The sequence below is a fragment of the Primulina eburnea genome, chromosome 18 (genome assembly GCF_022965805.1).
Source record: "Primulina eburnea isolate SZY01 chromosome 18, ASM2296580v1, whole genome shotgun sequence".
Taxonomy (NCBI): Eukaryota; Viridiplantae; Streptophyta; class Magnoliopsida; order Lamiales; family Gesneriaceae; genus Primulina; species Primulina eburnea.
Window position 1 is genome coordinate 29,874,309 of NC_133118.1, and position 19,500 is coordinate 29,893,808.

Here is a 19,500-nt window from a genome sequence, read left to right on the forward strand (position 1 = left end):
TCAATTGAAACAAAACAAACCACAAAAAATAAAAATAATTACTGATACCCCATGGATGAGACCATCAAGATCTGGCCCAAACCTTCGGCCCATATCTAAGGCCCACAGGTGAAGGGCACATGTCAAGCCCATGTATTCTCCTATAAATACCAGGTTTGAGCGTATGATTTTTCATTCAGTATATTGTTTTCAGCAGCACCCTTAGCTGCTCCCCCCATATATCCTCAGTCACTGACTTGAGCGTCGGAGGGGCTACGCCAGGACACCCTCCTGGCCCCCTCCTAACGATCTTATTTGTGATTTCAGGCTCAGGGTAGTTTCAAAGCCCACGTCTGAATTAGTGACGCTTGCGTGGATCGGACCCTAAATTTCCCGTGAGTATCACTTGGCGCCGTCTGTGGGAACAATCTGAGTTGAGACGTAGAGATGGTAGGCAGGAGAGGAAGAAGAAGAGTTAACTCAGCGTCATCGCGTCCTCAGAGGGGACCCGAACCGTCTCATGTTGAGGCGAGGCAGGAACAACCTCGTCAAGAGACAAGAACTGAGCAGCCCCGTCACGAGACGAGGGTTGAGCAAACCCGTCCTAATGAGAACGTGGGAAACTTGACCTTGGAACAGTTGGGCCAATTCATCGCCCGTACAGTAGATGAGGCCATGAGGAGGAACCAAGAGTCTATGAGTGCTGGGGAACGGGCCCATCGTCAGGAGCGTGAGGAAAATGTTGAAGTCCACCAGAGCAGGGTTGAAGAGACGCAACCACCTCAGAGTGGAGAAATTAGTGAGATGGGGGAGATGTGGAAGGAGATACAGAGATTGAGGGAGCAGGTGGGAGGCAGGACGCCGGTACCCAAGAGAGGAAGCCCTTTTTCACTAGCCATCTTGGAGGAAGGGCTCCCTCCGAATTTCCGACAATCAAACGTTGGAGAGTATGACGGACATACAGACCCTGAGGAACACTTGGGGAGATTTGAGAATGCGGCTCTGTTGCACCAATATTCGGACGGAGTCAGGTGCAGGGTGTTTCTGGGCACGTTGGTGAGGTCAGCCCAGCAATGGTTTAATACCCTGCAGCCCAACTCCATACAGTCGTTCGAGGATTTCTCTGCAGCCTTCTTGCACCGATTTGCCAGCAGCAAGAGGCATCAAAAGAACTATTTGAGTCTATTTGTGATGAAACAACAAGAGGCTGAAACATTGCGGGACTTTGTCCAGCGCTTCAACACTGCAGCACTAGAAATACCAGCGGCTACCCCGGACATCATTATAAGCGCCTTTACCCAAGGGCTGAGGGGGGGGAGAATTCTTCAAATCGCTGGTCAAGAAGCCTCCGTCGAGCTATGATGACTTGGTAGTCAAGAAACAGGAGTCACAAAGGAAAGGATCTCAACAATGCTCAGTCTAGAGGCGCCAAGTGGATAGTGCCGCGCGGTACACCTCTGGGTCACTGCATCCACTACAAGACAGACGTGGACCTAAAATGTCCCGGACCACCGAAGCCCTCCCGACCCGTCGGCCACTGTGTACTCTCGGTGTCCATGCGTCCACAAGACAGGGCTGAGCGGCCCCAAGATATAGCTTATCTCGAAAGAGATACAGCTCAACAGTAAAGGCTATCTCGAAGGAGGTACGGCTCAACATGAAATGCAACGTGCAGTAATAAACGTGACATAATAGCATGCATCATATGACATATATCAATGCACCACATAATCATGCAACACATATAAGAATGTATACTCAACCAGGATATCTCGGATAGTACTTTCGTACCTCTATCACAGCAAATCCTAATCCACTGGAACAACCAGACAACAGGTCTAATCCAAGCCTATTCATCAAAAGCATACCCAATGAACAATACTACCATGCTCGGCTAGCAAAACCAGTACTCCCTATTACTACCAAAGGTTTAGGGTTTACCTTCGTCCGCCGACAGCCCTTTGATGTCGATTGCCTCGAAACTCCGGCGCTGCTATGCTACCAATCCCGGCAGCTCTTGGCTATCGCTCGAACAACAACTAGCCCTAGAATCCTTCCAAAACTCTCAAAGAGGAGACTTAACTCAAGGAATGGCAAGTCACAAATGAGAAATCCGAGCACTATTTATAGGCCATGTTCGGATCCTCCGAACACCACTTCGGAACGTCCGAACGCTACGTGTCCATTGGCTCTTGACAGCTCATGATCGGATCCTCCGATCATACACTTCGGACCGTCCGAACATGCACGTGTCCAGCTGCTCTTGACACCTCATGATCGGATCCACCGAACTCACTTCGGACCTTCCGAACTCTTCGGTGCTTCTGAACCATCTTCGGACCTTCCGATCATGATTCGGTCAAAATTACACCTTAAACCTTCTTAATCACCAATAATCCGTTAATTACCCAATTTGGAATTCGGGCTACTACATGTTAGCTCGGGCGGAGAAATACGTAAACTTGGAGGATGCTCAACGATACAGGAGGATGGAAAACCGGCCCGGAGGAAGTAGGGTGGAGGGAGCCGAGAGATGTGGAAAGAAGAGGGGTGCAGGGGAAAGAGATGAGGACAGAACCAAAGGTAGAGGACAATTCTCATCACATGTTCCTCTGAATAGAAGTCGGGATAAGGTGATGGAAGTGAGGGAGTCAGGGGGGAGGGGGGAGAAGTCGCAGAGGGTTGAGAGCAATGCTCGACCTCCGTCGCAGGGTAGACAAGAAGGATCCTCGTCCAGGAGTGAACTGAGATCTCGCCCATCTTCTAGGCGGGGTCGAGGCCCTCTATGGATACATCAGAGGATCGAAGAGCCGAGAAGAGAAGGGCGGGGTCAGGATGCTCCTCGGGAACCTGTCGAACCGAGGAGGAGAGCAGATGGAGATAACCACCCCACAAGAGGGATGATTCATATGATCTCGGGGGGTGCTACTGATGGGGATTCCGGGCGAGCGCGGAAGGCCCATGGGAGGAGGTTGGAGAATTTTGAAATATCGAGGAGTGCGAACTTACCCCAGGATCCTGTCATCAGTTTTGGACCGGATGACCTCCGAGGCGTTGTGGCTCCCCATAACGATGCCTTGGTGGTGACAGCCACCGTTGCCAATTACGATGTGGCACGAATTTTTATTGATAATGGAAGCTCTGTTAATATCCTGTTCAAGAGCACCATGGATCAGATGAAGGTGGAGGGATTTGAGTTCGAGCCGATCTCCACTCCTCTATATGGATTTGCAGGACATGCCATCCCGCCGCTCGGTCAAATTGTCCTTCCTCTATCTTTGGGACATGAGCCTCGGCGGGTAACGAAGATGACAACCTTTACTGTGGTGGACACCCCATCCGCTTACAATGGAATTCTGGGGCGACCAGCCCTCAAGGATTTCAGAGCTGTAGCGTCCACCTATCATCAGAAGTTGAAGTTTCCTGTGGGGAGGGAGGTTGGAGTCTTATGTGGGGACCAGAAAGTCGCTCGTCGATGTTATGAGGGGATAGTGAAAGAAGAGGGGAAGAGGGCACGTGTGGAGGTCAATATGATTAGAAGGGGACGAAGCGGGTTGCCCGTGGTAAGGAGGGAGGTTCATGAGGTGATGGATGAGAAGCCGGAGATCGTGACATTGGGGCCTGACCAGAAAACTCTAAGAATAGCCCCTGACCTTGACCCAGAGGTAAGGGAAAAACTTATTACTTGTTTACAAGCTAATCTCAACAGGTTCGCTTGGTCTGCCCAAGAGCTCACAGGGACGAGTCCAGAGGTAGCAGAACATCGGTTAAACATCTTACCGAATTCCCGTCCCGTGAAACAGAAGAAAAGACACTTCGGGCCCGAGAAAGATATAGTTATAAAAAAGGAGGTGGGAGAGTTGCTCAGTGCCGGGCACATTCGAGAGGTACAATTTCCTACTTGGCTCTCGAATGTCGTTCTTGTTCCGAAAATTTCAGGAAAATGGAGGATGTGTGTGGACTTCAGATATCTCAACAAGGCATGTCCTAAAGATTGTTATCCCTTGCCGCGAATAGATCAGTTGGTGGACTCCACAGCTGGACATCAGTATTTGTGCATGCTGGACGCTTATCAGGGGTACCATCAAATCCCCTTGGCAGTGGAGGATCAAGATAAAGTAAGTTTCATCACCTCGGAAGGAACTTTCTGTTACGTGGTCATGCCCTTCGGACTCAAAAATGCCGGAGCCACGTATCAGCGGTTGATGGATAAAGTCTTTTCTAAGCAGGTGGGGAGGAATGTGGAAGTGTATGTGGATGACATCATGGTAAAGTCTAAGGATTCGACCCTGCTCATACCTGACTTAGTGGAGACATTTTCCACCCTCAGGTCCTATGGGCTGAAGCTGAACCCTCAAAAGTGTATATTTGGGGTGAAGAGTGGGAAGTTTCTGGGCTATATGGTGACAGAGAGGGGGATTGAGGCTAACCCCGAGAAAGTTCAAGCCATCCAGGGTATGGTCTCCCCTCGGGGGCCCAAAGATGTTCAGCAGTTGACAGGGAGGATTGCTGCGCTGGCACGTTTTATCTCGAGGTCCGCCCACAGGAGCTTACCTTTCTTCCGGACCTTGCGAAAAGCAAAAAAATTTGAATGGGGGCCGGATTGTGAGAAGGCTTTCACAGAATTGAAGGAGTACCTGGCCGGGCTTCCCGTCCTAGCCAAACCGACAACGGGTGAGCCTTTATGGGTATATTTATCTGCCACTGAAGGGGCTGTGAGTTCAGTCCTTGTTAAGCTGGATGGATCAGTTCAGCAGCCGGTGTACTATGTTTCGCATGCACTCAAAGGGGCAGAGATCCGATACTCCGAGTTGGAAAAATTGGCTTTGGCTTTGGTAATGACAGCCTGACGCTTGAGGCCTTACTTCTTATCTCATCCGATTGTGGTGCTCACCAACAGTCCATTGGGCAGAATCCTCACTCATTCTGATATATCCGGCCGCTTGGTTAAGTGGACTACGGAGTTGGGAGAATATGACATTCAGTATGAGCCGAGAACAGCTATTAAAGCACAGGCCTTAGCCGATTTTCTGGCTGAGACTGTTCATCAAGAGAATGAAGACCCTTGGAAGGTGTATGTGGATGGTTCATCGTCGAAGGATGGAAGTGGAGTGGGAGTAGTACTAATTTCACCAGCTGGGGAGGAAGTGAAGTTGGCTGTAAGGTTGGACTTTCGAGCCTCCAATAATGAGGCAGAGTATGAGGCTGTGCTGGCCGGACTTCGAGCAGCCAGAAATGTGGGAGCTACCCGAGTACTTATTTTTTCTGACTCGCAGTTGGTAGCACAACAGATGAAGGGGATGTATGATGTGAAAGATGAGAAACTTATTGAGTATGCTCGAGAAGTAGACAGAGTTAGAGAGAAATTCACGGAGATTACATTTGAACAGATCCCCAGGAAAGAAAATAAAAAGGCGGACGCTCTAGCCAAAATGGCTGGAACAATGGGAAGTTGGAAGAATAGAGATGTGGTATTTCAAATCGAATTCGCACCTCACACGAGTTCACCTGCAGTTGAGCAAGAAGAAGAGGATAGGAGGACTGGCATAATTGATTACCTGAAAGAGGGAAAACTTCCTGCTGACCCCAGAGAGGCTCGTAAGTTGAAGACAAAATGTGCACGCTATGTAATGGTGGGGGACGTGTTGTTTAGAACGTCTTTTGCAGGACCGCTTCTTCAGGTGTTTGAGTTACCAAGAGGCTGATTATGTGCTTCGAGAAGTTCACGAGGGGTGTTGTGGAAATCATTTGGGAGCTTATGCATTGGCAAGGAAGGTGCTCCTCGCCGGTTATTCTTGGCCCTCAGTGCTGCATGATGCTCAAGAGTTGGTAATGTCTTGTGATAGTTGTCAACGTCATGCGCGGTTGAGTCACCGACCGGCCGCGATGATGAAGGCTGTCACGGCCGCCTGTCCTTTTGACCAGTGGGGAATGGATATCGTGGGACCATTTCCTATAGCTCCGGCTCAGAAAAAATTCCTACTGGTAGCAGTTGATTATTTTTCAAAGTGGGTGGAAGCAGAGCCTTTGGCCAGAATCACTGAGAACGACGTCCTGAAATTCTTGTGGCAGAGTATAGTATGCAGGTACGGGGTACCTAGGAGGCTGATATCCGATAATGGGAGACAGTTCCAAGGGGCCAAAATCGAAGCTTGGTGTAAGGAGATGAAGATCCAACAAGTCTTTACCTCTGTAGCTTACCCGCAGAGTAATGGCCAGGTGGAGGTGACTAATCGGACGCTGGTACAGGGTCTGAAAGTTCGACTGGGCAAAGCTAAAGGCAATTGGGTGGATGAGCTACCAAGTGTCTTATGGGCATACCGAACCACTCCGAGAGAAGGAACCAAAGAAACTCCTTTCGGTTTGGTTTATGGTACTGAAGCAGTGCTCCCGGCTGAGATCGGGTTGGAATCGGCAAGGGTGATGTTTTATGACGAGGACAATGGTGCGAGACGCGCTACTGACCTTGATCTGTTGGAGGGAAAGAGAGAATCTGCCAGCATTCAACTGGAAGCTTATAAGAACCGCATTGCACAGTCTTATAATCGGAGAGTCGTGCAGAGAAACTTTCAAGTGGGTGACTTGGTCCTAAGGAAGGTGCAAGAAGAACAGAGGGGAAAACTGGACCCAAAGTGGGAGGGTCCCTTCAAGGTGGTCGAGAGACTGAGCTCTGGAGCCTATTACTTAGAGAATACGCAAGGCAAAGCTTTGAAGAGGCCTTGGAATGCTTATCACCTCAGAAAATATTATTCTTGATTCTGTCATTGATGTATTTTATTTCCTAAATTTTCCTATGTAATCTATTGGGATTCAATAAAATCAAGTTCTTCCCTTTAGTTCATGAATGTTGTTATATTATGAGAGTGATAAAATAATTCTATTTTCCTACTAAGGCATCGCCTAGTAGAGGAGCAGCGTGAATAATTTTTATTTTCCTACTAAGGCATCGCCTAGTAGAGGAGTTAGAGGGTGAGGGTGTGGATTTTTATTTTCCTACTAAGGCATCGCCTAGTAGAGGAGTTAGAGGGTGATGGTGTTGATTTTTATTTTCCTGCTAAGATGTCACCTAGCAGAGGAGTCAGAGGGTGAGGGTGTAGATTTTTATTTTCCTACTAAGGCATCGCCTAGTAGAGGAGTTAGAGGGTGAGGGTGTTGATTTTTATTTTCCTGCTAAGGTGTCACCTAGCAGAGGAGTTAGAGGGTGAGGGTGTGGATTTTTATTTTCCTCCTAAGGCATCGCCTAGTAGAGGAGTTAGAGGGTGAGGGTGTTGGTTTTTATTTTCCTGCTAAGGTGTCACCTGGCGGAGGAGTTAGAGTGTGTTGATTTTATTTTCCTGCTCAGGTGTCACCTAGCAGAGGAGTTAGAGTGTGGTGACGTTAAAATTTTATTTTCCTGCTAAGGTGTCACCTAGCAGAGGAGTTAAAGGGTGAGGGTGTGGATTTTTATTTTCCTACTAAGGCTTCGCCTAGTAGAGAAGTTAGAGGGTGAGGGTGTTGGTTTTTATTTTCCTGCTAAGGTGTCACCTGGCGGAGGAGTTAGAGTGTGTTGATTTTATTTTCCTGCTCAGGTGTCACCTAGCAGAGGAGTTAGAGTGTGGTGACGTTAAAATTTTATTTTCCAGCTCAGGTGTCACCTAGCAGAGGAGTTAGAGTGTGGTGACGTTAAAATTTTATTTTCCTGCTAAGGTGTCACCTAGCAGAGGAGTTAAAGGGTGAGGGTGTGGATTTTTATTTTCCTACTAAGGCTTCGCCTAGTAGAGAAGTTAGAGGGTGAGGGTGTTGATTTTTATTTTCCTGCTAAGGTGTCACCTAGCAGAGGAGTTAGAGGGTGAGGGTGTGGATTTTTATTTTCCTCCTAAGGCATCGCCTAGTAGAGGAGTTAGAGGGTGAGGGTGTTGGTTTTTATTTTCCTGCTAAGGTGTCACCTGGCGGAGGAGTTAGAGTGTGTTGATTTTATTTTCCTGCTCAGGTGTCACCTAGCAGAGGAGTTAGAGTGTGGTGACGTTAAAATTTTATTTTCCTGCTAAGGTGTCACCTAGCAGAGGAGTTAAAGGGTGAGGGTGTGGATTTTTATTTTCCTACTAAGGCTTCGCCTAGTAGAGAAGTTAGAGGGTGAGGGTGTTGGTTTTTATTTTCCTGCTAAGGTGTCACCTGGCGGAGGAGTTAGAGTGTGTTGATTTTATTTTCCTGCTCAGGTGTCACCTAGCAGAGGAGTTAGAGTGTGGTGACGTTAAAATTTTATTTTCCTGCTCAGGTGTCACCTAGCAGAGGAGTTAGAGTGTGGTGAGGTTAAAATTTTATTTTCCTGCTAAGGTGTCACCTAGCAGAGGAGTTAAAGGGTGAGGGTGTGGATTTTTATTTTCCTACTAAGGCTTCGCCTAGTAGAGAAGTTAGAGGGTGAGGGTGTTGGTTTTTATTTTCCTGCTAAGGTGTCACCTGGCGGAGGAGTTAGAGTGTGTTGATTTTATTTTCCTGCTCAGGTGTCACCTAGCAGAGGAGTTAGAGTGTGGTGACGTTAAAATTTTATTTTCCTGCTCAGGTGTTACCTAGCAGAGGAGTTAGAGTGTGGTGACGTTAAAATTTTATTTTCCTGTTGGGATGTCACTTAGCAGATGAGTTAGAGGGTGGAGATTTTATTTGCCCTAGCGGGTTAATAATATCGTATATAAACTCGGAAGAAACCCTAAATACGAATGTAAAATACTCAATGTTGCATAAAGCGAGTTCATACATGTCAAAAGTGCGCAAAAGGAAATAGCCAAATGTAAACGTCCCAAAAGTCGCATAATCCTATGGAAAATAAAACAATGCAGAAAATAACATAAATAAAGGATCTCAATCTAGGAATCGGGGGGGAGACTCGATATGAAGCTCTCGAAGTCGATAAAGTCAGTAGGGGCGCCTGGCGGAGGATAGCCCTGAGCATGGAAAAGGCCGACTGCACCCTCGAAGCCCACCCCCAGGTAGTGAAAAGCTTTCGGGCCACAGATCTCGACAAGTTCTTCGGATTTGAGAAATTCCTCTTTGAAGGAGGAAACTTCTGCAGCGTGTCGCACCTTGGCATCTTCGAGCTCAGCTTGTGAATCTTTTAAATCTGTCTTTAACTTCTGGATGTCTTTAGCTTGGTCTTTTGTCAGTCGCTGGAGCTCGTGTTTCTCTTTCAGAAGCTCTTGTTTTTCCTTCAGAAACTCGTCACCTCGAGCTTGGGACTCCGAAAGCTCCTTAGCATGTGACGCTTTCATCTCATCAATAGTAGCTTGAAGCTGTTCACGAAGAGCCATGCCCTCGCGCAAGTCTTGGCAGGCAGTAGATCGAGTGGTGTTGGCACGCTCCACCAACTCCCCTATGTACATCATGCCCTGGGTAAATAGACAAGAGTGAAAAGATGACAAGGAAATCATACTAAGTAGGACCCCGCCCCACAATGGCTGTATCTGGTGTGTATAGAGGATGTACCCCTGATGCAGGGGGAAGCTCCTCATCCGACCCTGACCCTTCTGGAGAAGAGACCGACACGACTGAGATCTCAGAAATCTTGCGCTTACCAGAATGCGGGACTGGCGGGCTAGGATCAGTGGATGCATTTTGCTTGCCAGACGGACGAGGAGACTTGGCACGGGGAGGGGGAGAGGAGGCTCGCTTTGGGGCGGAAGAGGAGGAGCCTGTCTTCTTCTTCTTCGCGGCAGTAGGGGAGCTAGCAGGCCTCTTCGCAGTAGTAGAGCAAGAATCTGTTTTCTTTTTCTCAGTAGCAGAACAGTCTCCCTTTGTGCCCATCGTGACTGCCGGAATAAGTGACTTCTGGGGTGCTGATGAGGAACCCTCGGCCTTCTTCTTGGAAAGCTCACGGAGAAATAGAGCGTTCATGACTCTAATACCTGCAAGCAGAGACAAGGAACCGAATAAGAATTTTATCAAGTAACATAATAAACAAAATAAAAAACAAGAAGTATGAAAAAATGAGAGTATCTACCAGCATTCTCCTTTAGCTTAATTTCCGCGGGACTTATCTCGGCGTGACACAGAAGATCTTCAGATAGAAGTTTGGGAATGTTAAAGCATCGATCTCCTAGTACCCTCATTATCTTCAGATACTCTGTATCTTTCTTATAAATCTTGGAAAATTTTGGTTTAGTGAAAGAAGGGCACCAATCGGTAGAGCAAGTCAATTCCTCGGGTGGCTGTACGAAGAAAAAGTATTTTTTCCAGTCTTTCACATGACTGGGAGCCCCATCGAAAAGTTTGTGGCTAGACCGGGAGGTTACATAAAAAGGTCCATCTTTTGATCTGGACAGAACTAAGAAGTAAGAGAAGGTGGTGCAATTTAAAGGGAGATCTAAGGCCCTGAATAACACGGCGAAGCAACTTATTAAACGGAAAGCATTGGGCGTGAGTAAACCTAAATGCACTTTGTAGTACTTGCTTAATTCTTGGAAGAATTCGCACAAAGGGAAACGGAGACCTGCATCAAAGTGATGCTGAAAGTAGGTATAATAACCCTTAGGGGCTAGATAGGGCCGGTCCTCTGGGCTAGGAATGATAATCGGGTGGGAGGAAGGAATGTGCCATAAAGTTCTAAGTTTTGGTTCGCTACCGGAAGGGATGTGGGATGACAGATGACCATACCACAAGTTGTCTGCGTTAGATATGTTCATCTGTTGGGTCACGTGACGAACTTCCTTACCCGGACGACTATGAGTGGTGACTTCCTCCTCAGGAGGATCAATGGTAAAATCAGGATCGGCTAGGGAAATCTTACCCTGGCTAGACTCGCTGGACTTGCTAAACCTGCTGGACTCGCTAGACTCGCTAAACCTCTCAGAACCACTCGAAGAACTAGACTCGGAATCGGAATCTGAAGAAGACATAGGTGCTAAGGATAATTAAACAGGTAAAGGGGAGAACTGACCCGGGAGAGGCGTGACAGAATACTCGAAAAGTCGCAAGGATGAGCCGGAGGTGAGCAAGTACGGTGCACGCTCGTGCGAGGCAATCGGGCGAGCGTGCAAGCGGGGCGCTCGGGTGAGCGTGCAGGCGAGGCGCTGGCGTCTGGGCGAGCGTGCAGGGGCGCTCGGGCGAGCGTGCAAGCAGGGAGGGGCGAGCTCGGGCGAGCGTGCAGGCGGGCTCGGGCGAGCGTGCAAGCAGGGCGAGCGGCGAGCGTAGCTGCGGCACTAGGCGAGCGCGCGAGGGGCGAGCTGCGCGTGGGGCAGGGCGCTCGGCTAGGGCAGGGCGAGCGTGGGCGAGCGGCGAGCGTGGCTGCGGCACTGGGCGAGCGCGCGAGGGGCGAGCTGCGCGTGGGGCAGGGCGCTCGGCTAGGGCAGGGCGAGCGTGGCTGCGGCACTGGGCGAGCGCGCGGCTGGGGCGAGCGTGGCGCTAGGCTGCGGGGCGCGCTGGCACGGGCGAGCTTGTGCAGTGAGGGAGGTGGCTGCGCGCTGGGCGAGGTGCTGGCAAAGGGGCGAGCGTGAGTGGCAGGGGCGAACGGGCGAGCGGCGAGCGTTAGTGCAGGGGCGAGCGTGCGCGGGGGGTAGGGCGTAGGCGACGCTCGGCGAGGTGGTGGTCGGTTGTGGGAGGGATGAGGTGTAAACGAAGGAGGATTATAGAATGTATCGTAGGGGTAATTCAGAGGGAGAAGTGAGAATGAAATGGGGAAGGAGTCTATATTTATAGGGAGAGCCCGAATCTTTCTTTTCAAGGCAGGATTCTGATTTGATTTCCTCCCATCCAGGAGAAGATTACGACTCGGGAGGGGGAGACTGGTGATATCCCATGGATGAGACCATCAAGATCTGGCCCAAACCCTCGGCCCATATCTAAGGCCCACAGGTGAAGGGCCCATGTCAAGCCCATGTATTCTCCTATAAATACCAGGTTTGAGCGTATGATTTTTCATTCAGTATATTGTTTTCAGCAGCACCCTTAGCTGCTCCCCCCATATATCCTCAGTCACTGACTTGAGCGTCGGAGGGGCTACACCAGGACACCCTCCTGGCCCCCTCCTAACGATCTTATTTGTGATTTCAGGCTCAGGGTAGTTTCAAAGCCCACGTCTGAATTAGTGACGCTTGCGTGGATCGGACCCTAAATTTTCCGTGAGTATCAATTACCATAGACGGTATATGAATCGGAAAAGTTATCTTATCGACATGACACATTTTTCAATATGCTTCTTGGTTGATTTTGACAACTCAACAACTCTTTGTCTTAGTTTTTATAATATGCGTATAATTATTTTGCTATACTCAACAATTATATGATCATCTTTAACACTTATTATGTTATTTAGAATCCTAATCGAGGATCTGACATGTTTGTAGTTTGTTTCTCTATCACGACATTTTTTTGGTTTTCTACATTATTTTTATCTGGTAATATTATATTTCGACTACTGTTTTTATTTTGTTGAATGATTTTTTAGTTTATGACAATCATTAACTGTAACTCCTAAGAAAAAATTATTTTAGTCATGATAGGTTTTCATTTGTGAGTAAAAGTATGTGTAGCACCAAGCGCTTGCCGTTTTACTAAAAGTTATAGCTAGTAGTAATTGTGCAACTCAAATCTTTTAAACCGCACAGCAGCTCAAGCACCACGATTCGATCGCTCTACCAAGTAAGGACAATTATTGCACCCAACAGTATGTATAATCTATATATCCTTCAACAACATGACTAATGAATGATGTTGTAATTTCTTCAAATATCGTGATATTTGTAATATCAATTTTACGTATTTAATATCAATATTATTAACATATAGTTATAAAGTTAATAAATTTTAACAATTTTTTTTCAATCACTGTGAGAAATAATACTTGAAAATCTATTCAAAATTACTATATATTAGAACTGTGTCCTCGTTTAATTTGACGCAATTCAGGAAATTTATCTCAATAGTCATTTTTTTAGAAGCTTTGGAATAAGCGTTCATCATATCAAGTGGATAATACAGTTTCAATCTCATTTGTTGTGTCTAGAACATAATATTATATTTATTATTCATTGAAACAAAACAAATTTTCTTCTATCGAGTTTACATTTTGTTTAGAATATTTTATATTTTGTGGAACGATATACAAAAATAATTATTGTATTTTAAAAATTTTGAGAAGAGACACGAATAACATAATTAAGATATGCATGTGAGATTTGATGGGATCGTTTGTGTGTGATTTCTTGACACAAATCCAACTAAATTTCCAATAATTCCTCATAATTCGGATGTTTAGACACTGTTTGGTTCAAAAGATTGTTGGATATATCATATATGGATAACATAATATTTTATGATCATACAGTTTTGATATCATGCACACCTATCGTGCACACTTTTGTGAGCACCGATGAGGTGGCACTCACCTATTGGATGTGATGAAATATAGAAAAATTGTGCATCTAATGGGTGAGTGACACCTCATCGGTGTCTACAAAGGTGTGCACAGTAGGTGTGCAGGATATCAAAACTGTACGATCATAATCCTAAATCGAAAGTTAAACATAGATAAATTAAGAATGTGTAATAAAGTAATATTTTCTTTTATACCAAAGGACTTTTTTATCTATCAGTGAAAGATTGCATATGCTTGAATTCCTTAACCAGACATTATAACTAACACCTAACAGGTCTACCTCTCTAAATTTGTTCTAAAGTAACATATTATTAATTATGTGATTACTTTGATGATTCTTGATTAGCTTATACATGACAAGATTATTGTTTTAATCGAAAGTTGGAATAATTAAATACTTTCTTTAGCCTTTCATCATATGCTTAATTGTCCATTAGGTGATGTAGTTGAAATTGCTCCTCTGACCACTCAATTGTAAATATGGTCATTTTCTTGTGATCGTCGTCTATCAGATCATGCCCCGAGCTCCAAAACCACAAGTTACGTATGAAAATTTAATATTTTGAATACACTGAAAAAACTATTTTGCCATTATCCAAAACACCCATCTCAGATTTTTATCAGAACCAGCCAGGTTTATTCACAACACCGTCAGGAATTGTTCTGAACTTGCTAAAAAAATTGTCCACTGACTTGAACAGTGAAAGTGCTAAGCGTTTGAACAGCCGAAATGAAACTCGCGGACCTTCATTTTTCCGTTAAGTGCGAGAGCGAGCATATGATATTCCTCCACGTACCAGAGTTCGGACACAGTTGCCTGAAATTATCAGGATCAAGAAAGTGCATGAGGTAGTAAACATATAAGCGCTGTAGTGACGGGTGCAGAAAATTACAGAGAATTTACACCAGAAGAATGGTAACACTGACACGCATGAGAAAAGATTCTAGTAAACAATCGAGCAGTCTCTTGAAAAGTTGAAGAATTTACACTGTACTGCATTGTTGGATAATCAGTTTGGGAAGCAAACTTCAAACCAGTGGAATTCATAGTTTGAACATTGAGACGAATGTTTGGCTCTAGTTTATGATGGTAGTGATGCTATATCCGAGCGGGATGTAAAAGAAAAGATCGAGCATGTTTGAGGAACTCGTGTACGCCAATGTAGGTGCAATTTTAGCACTTGTAAAAAAAATAATCCACTTGACTCCGGGGCCCAGGTACACAGACAGATGGTTTCAAACTCACTGGGGTACTACAAGCGTAAAGAGTTTGGCATTCAATGTTTGGCTAGATATCTACTGGTATGATCCTGGAATTACAAATGCAAGCACAAGAATGCTGGGGATGATCATGATACTCTACCGCATAGAAAATCGAATGTGATACAGCAATTCAACAAGTTATAATCATGGATCAAGGGCTTCATCTACACCAGCGAAAAACAACTGAATTAGGACAGCCACACACATATGTTTAATGTGCTCGATGCCGGAGTCATGACAACTTCTATGAATCATTCTTGATCAATACTCTGATGCATGGTGACCAGAACAGAATGCTGAGGATGAACTTCAATTAAAATCAAATAGATGGTTCAATCACAAAAGAGAAAGCTACCTTCATTCCCCGAATTTTGTTGTTTACTCTGTTTACAAGCTCGTGGAAAATTTGGATTCCGGAAACTTTTTGTCCCTCCTAAACAGAAGAATAATCAACAAAAATGGAAATATGCAAATCATGATAATGAAGTGTGATGTCCTAATTGTTTGGCTTTGTACTATCAAATGCATTATATTCAAGATTAAAACAAGTAATAAAAAGTAAGAATTTCCACTGCATTTTATCAAAAGTTACTTTATTATAGATACCTCTGGCAAATTGTTGGGGGGCCCTAGAAGCCTCGCGAATGACGTATGAAGCATCACCTCATTATACTGCAGCCGAATATAAAGAGAGATTAAAAATACCAATGAAGTTACTACGCATGATTTGAGTGACTCGGATCAAAATATCTTCACAATAGACTCCAACTAGTTTAGGATTAACATTGGCATGTAACAATGACGAAGAAACTAAATGCTAGTAGGATTAGAACTGCAAAGCTGGTCTACATATTGGAAAACTCATAGGTCTAATAAATCCAAAGAAAAAAAAAATCATAGGTCTTACAACTTCAAATTGGACATAACACCATGCCACTTACCTTTCTCAATTCAAATTATTCTAGCATCAGATTGCTTCAGTGCTCAAGACACCATATTCTTGGATAATAAGACAAACATTTTACAAATACAGTAACATGGCAAAGCAGGTCTATCTGGTTCTTACTAGCTGCTTCTCTGGAGCACGTGGCAGAGCAGTTTTTAGTTTAGTACGAATTGTTACAGGATCTGTTCCAGAGATCACCTGAGCATGATAAGCATGTGTTTGAAACCATTAGCGAGAATAGCGTATGAAAAACCAACTATGTAATTGTTTTGAATTTCGAATGACAGTGTACTGAAATAGTTTAGCAAATGCAATCAAATGTTCATGATTGGATAAGTAAAACATGAAACCAATAAATCTTCTCGATCATAAATCAGCATCTGATTAGTGGGAAAAAAATGTCACAACATAAAATCCGTTTCTCTCCAGAGAATATATTGAGATTTGAGAAAGAGATTAATAAGGCAACCTGCCAACAACCTAGTAGCACACCAGTAGAGGTCAAAACCACACGATCTAGGAAAATATTTAAAGGGCATATGGTCTCTGTGACAGTTTTTATGGCACTTGCTTCAACTTCAATCTGGAAATTAAATAATAGTCATTGCAACGGAGAAATTTTACAAATGGGAAAGTGAGGAAACCAAAGGACAGAGGCAATCATCATAATTACCTCGGTTTCTGTGGCGGGTACCGGAGATATGTGATGTGAAGCATGAAACATACTAAAGTGGTACATACTAGAGTTCTGAAACCAAATTGCTAACCAAGAGGTGTATTAATATCACGAAAAGTAATACCCTTAAAGTATTGTGCCAAAAGTAGCTACAGAGTTGCTGGTTTAGTCCCGTGTGCCCAACACCAAGCATAAAATGAAAATATTCATGTCAAGTTATATGACTGATATGTCTCACCTTTGCCAAAGTACGGCAGTAATATATTCTTCACGGCTTCCCTACAGGATAATCAAGCCATCATATGATGGGAAAAGGAAATAAAAAAATGATATTCCACATATATTCCAAAAAAACATTACACTACATATATCAGTCAAATGCATGATAGAAGTCATTGTTATCAAAGCATCAGAGTCATGGATAAAGATTAATTGATGTATCAACTAAATTTAGAATTTGTAATGTTCCAACAAGCTTTTGCTTTTGGGATCAGTATTCGAGTCTTACACTAGATGTTCGACACGTCTCTTGTTCGCAGTAGGTTCAAAGATAAGTCCCGATAAGCTAATTTTTTTGGGTATCAAATGACAGGGAGACCTTTCAAGGTGACTTCATAGCATCTAAAAATAGCCTCTTTGCTCAAGGCAATTGGCTTATAGATTCCAATGCCAATTTGCACCTTGATTTGCTAATTGGTCTTCCCGTGTTCAAGAAAATATTACATGCTGTGCCATATGAGAGAGACCAGGTCCACAGTCCAAGTACAGTTTTCATTGCATATTCACTGCTCACATATGGTTTCAATTGAATATCTAGTATACTTTAAAGATGATCACCAAATAGAACTATGATACAATTCACTCACGATATTGGAATAGAGTATTCAGGATTTAGATGCAGAACATTTGCTCGCACTGGAGGGTTTGCGGCCTACACAAAAGAAAACTATTGGTTATTCGATTTGAATAGATGAGTCGGAGTTTTAAAGTTTTAAGGCTCGTTAATTTTCAAGTTGTGTTGAATCGGTCATTGAGCTAATTTTATATCAGATCTGAGTCATCATCAAATACATCTAAGGACGTGCTTAATTGTACCATAGAGAGAATGCTAAGTTAATTTTTTTAACGTTAAAAGACAATTACATATTACAACTGATTTTATTTTTTGAGAATGAATGTCTTTACATTCAGGTGTCATAGTTTTTCATCAATATGTATTATATGGTATATATTCAACATAATAATGATGATGGTGAAAAGTTCATTAATTTTGCTCCAAGCTTTCCAACGATCATGTAAAAAAGTTTGAGCTGAAGTTGAATAATTAATGAGCTTGTTCAGCTCATACCACACACTTAAGTTTGAGGAGTTCCGAATAAATATACGAAAATGCCTTCTGGTTAGTATTTCATATTTACCTTAAGAACTGCCGTCACAATTCCATCCTTCAATGTAAAAATATCTGACAGTGATAAAGACTGAGAAGTTTCTCCTTGTCGAAGAAAAACGGCTCCATTCTCATCCAGATCTTTCGCCATCTTTGCATATAATATTGATCTCTGCTCAGCATATGAAATTGAAGATTGTGCTGCAGATTAAAGAGGCACTTATAACAATTTATTTTAAAGTTCATTGTTCTATCATATGAGGCATACGGAAGACCAGGACATCAACTATTCGGAAGACTGATCTATTGACATAAAACAACGAACCATAATAAACAATTCAGCATGTATGAAGATCCAAATATTCAATTCATTACCGATTATCGTCCTGACTACAAGACTGATCTATTGACATAAAACAATGAGCACAATAAAAAATTTCAGCATGTAAGAAGTTCTGAATACTCAATGCATACTCGATCATCATCCTGACTGTTCCTAACTTTCAACAAAAGCAACTTTACCTACAAAAGTGCTGCATTAGATTATATAAACCCTGTTCCAAGACTGAAGTTTACTTCAACTAAAATGAAATCAAATAAAACTTCAACATATCCTAATTCCACGACTTCAACTGCTGCCCAAAATAAGTTAGCAGTCAAACAAACTACTAAATAAAACTACTGTCACCAAAAAGTCACCTTCTTCACACGACCCTTTAAAGACAATAACGTAAAACATTTAAATTCCAACCCTCCACCTGATTTCATAAGAAACCAAAGTTGATTCAACCGCAATCTACATGAAGATTCAGGCAATATTGATGGAGCAACAAAAACTGAAATTCGATGGAACCAAGAACCTTATTACCTGAAATGGCGGGCCGATTAGGATTAATGCCATCATGAGATGAAGAATTGCGGAGCGCCATTTGGAAGAAAAAGTAGAAAGTAAACGCTGAAATGAACCAAATTATAGTAATCTTTGGTGAGCAAGAACCACAGTAATTAATTACCCTCCTGCTCATCATCTAATGGAAGGATTATCACCAAATGCCCACATCTAATTTACGTTAATTGTGGAACTAAAATCAATTTTGACTTCTGAGGGAGTGAAAGTTTCAGTTTTTCTCCAGGAACTGATTCGCACCTCGAAGAAGCTTCGGTCAGTCGAGCTATGGGAACCGTTTCAGGTCACCAAGTGTCGATATGGACCGGGTTTAGGATCGATTCAAATTATGCAAATATAACTTCAAACCGAACCGGGTTTCACGTTGGGTTTAGGAGTGTAGGTCGATGCATATCAAATCTAAAATATTTTATTATTTTTCTATGTACATACTGTTAGCCAAGATCGAGAAGATCGGATCACAAAAATTAGTTTCTTGTGATTTCAATCTTCTCTTCCTCACAGGATCGATTGTTCTACGTATTTTAACACGAATTAATTAATTACAACACACATGAATTTAGAGATTACCCTTGAAGCGTGTTAACGATCTTCCTCTGCATTGGATCTGCGCTCCAAACCTCCAAGCCTTCTCTGGTGTTCTCTCAAAATCTAAATGTAGGATTGTGTTGTGGTCACAAGTTACAATATCACATATATATAAGATATATTTGTGATATCTTGTAACAAAAAGATAACTAGAATATCTTTTAAAATATAAATTTAAATGGACAGAATATATTATACCATATCTAGAAGATTAGCTGATAAACTTCCATGTATAATTCTGTCTAGATAATTTTATCCCACATATACCATAAATTATAACTCATATAATTTATCCGAGTTTATATTAGAGCCACCAAAGGGACCTGATCGGATTCAATTAAATTAAGCTCCAATAAATTAATTTGATCCAATCAACTCATGATTTATCAAAATAATTTATTAATCTTATTCT

At 43.4% G+C, this 19,500-nt stretch overlaps 2 protein-coding genes across 2 annotated transcripts; one reads left to right on the forward strand and one right to left on the reverse strand.

Annotated features, from left to right (window-relative positions):
- Positions 1-2,411: 2,411 nt before the first annotated feature.
- On the forward strand, positions 2,412-5,684 carry LOC140819253 (uncharacterized). Its single transcript, XM_073179264.1, has 2 exons — positions 2,412-4,814; positions 4,932-5,684. The coding sequence occupies exons 1-2, from the start codon at positions 2,412-2,414 to the stop codon at positions 5,682-5,684; spliced, it is 3,156 nt and encodes a 1,051-aa protein (XP_073035365.1).
- Positions 5,685-13,912: 8,228 nt separating this feature from the next.
- LOC140819657 (uncharacterized) lies at positions 13,913-18,772 on the reverse strand. Its single transcript, XM_073179832.1, has 10 exons — positions 18,462-18,772; positions 17,625-17,794; positions 17,073-17,137; positions 16,445-16,485; positions 16,204-16,292; positions 16,000-16,113; positions 15,651-15,728; positions 15,191-15,256; positions 14,940-15,017; positions 13,913-14,138 (listed from the first exon to the last, which is right to left on the reverse strand). Exons 1-10 carry the CDS (start codon positions 18,619-18,621, stop codon positions 14,031-14,033), a joined length of 969 nt encoding a protein of 322 aa, XP_073035933.1. The 5' UTR covers positions 18,622-18,772; the 3' UTR covers positions 13,913-14,030.
- Positions 18,773-19,500: the final 728 nt, after the last annotated feature.

Bases quoted from the DNA above. Each gene is read 5' to 3' on its own strand.
- LOC140819253 (XM_073179264.1), top strand. From the start codon at position 2,412: ATGTTAGCTCGGGCGGAGAAATACGTAAACTTGGAGGATGCTCAACGA. The intron at 4,815-4,931 runs GTAATGACAGCC...CGCTTGGTTAAG, and splicing joins AAAAATTGGCTTTGGCTTTG to TGGACTACGGAGTTGGGAGA.
- LOC140819657 (XM_073179832.1), bottom strand. From the start codon at position 18,621: ATGATGAGCAGGAGGGTAATTAATTACTGTGGTTCTTGCTCACCAAAG. The intron at 15,729-15,999 runs GTTGCCTTATTA...TATCATGCTCAG, and splicing joins TGCTACTAGGTTGTTGGCAG to GTGATCTCTGGAACAGATCC. The intron at 14,139-14,939 runs GTAGCTTTCTCT...TGATAATTTCAG, and splicing joins ACAAAATTCGGGGAATGAAG to GCAACTGTGTCCGAACTCTG.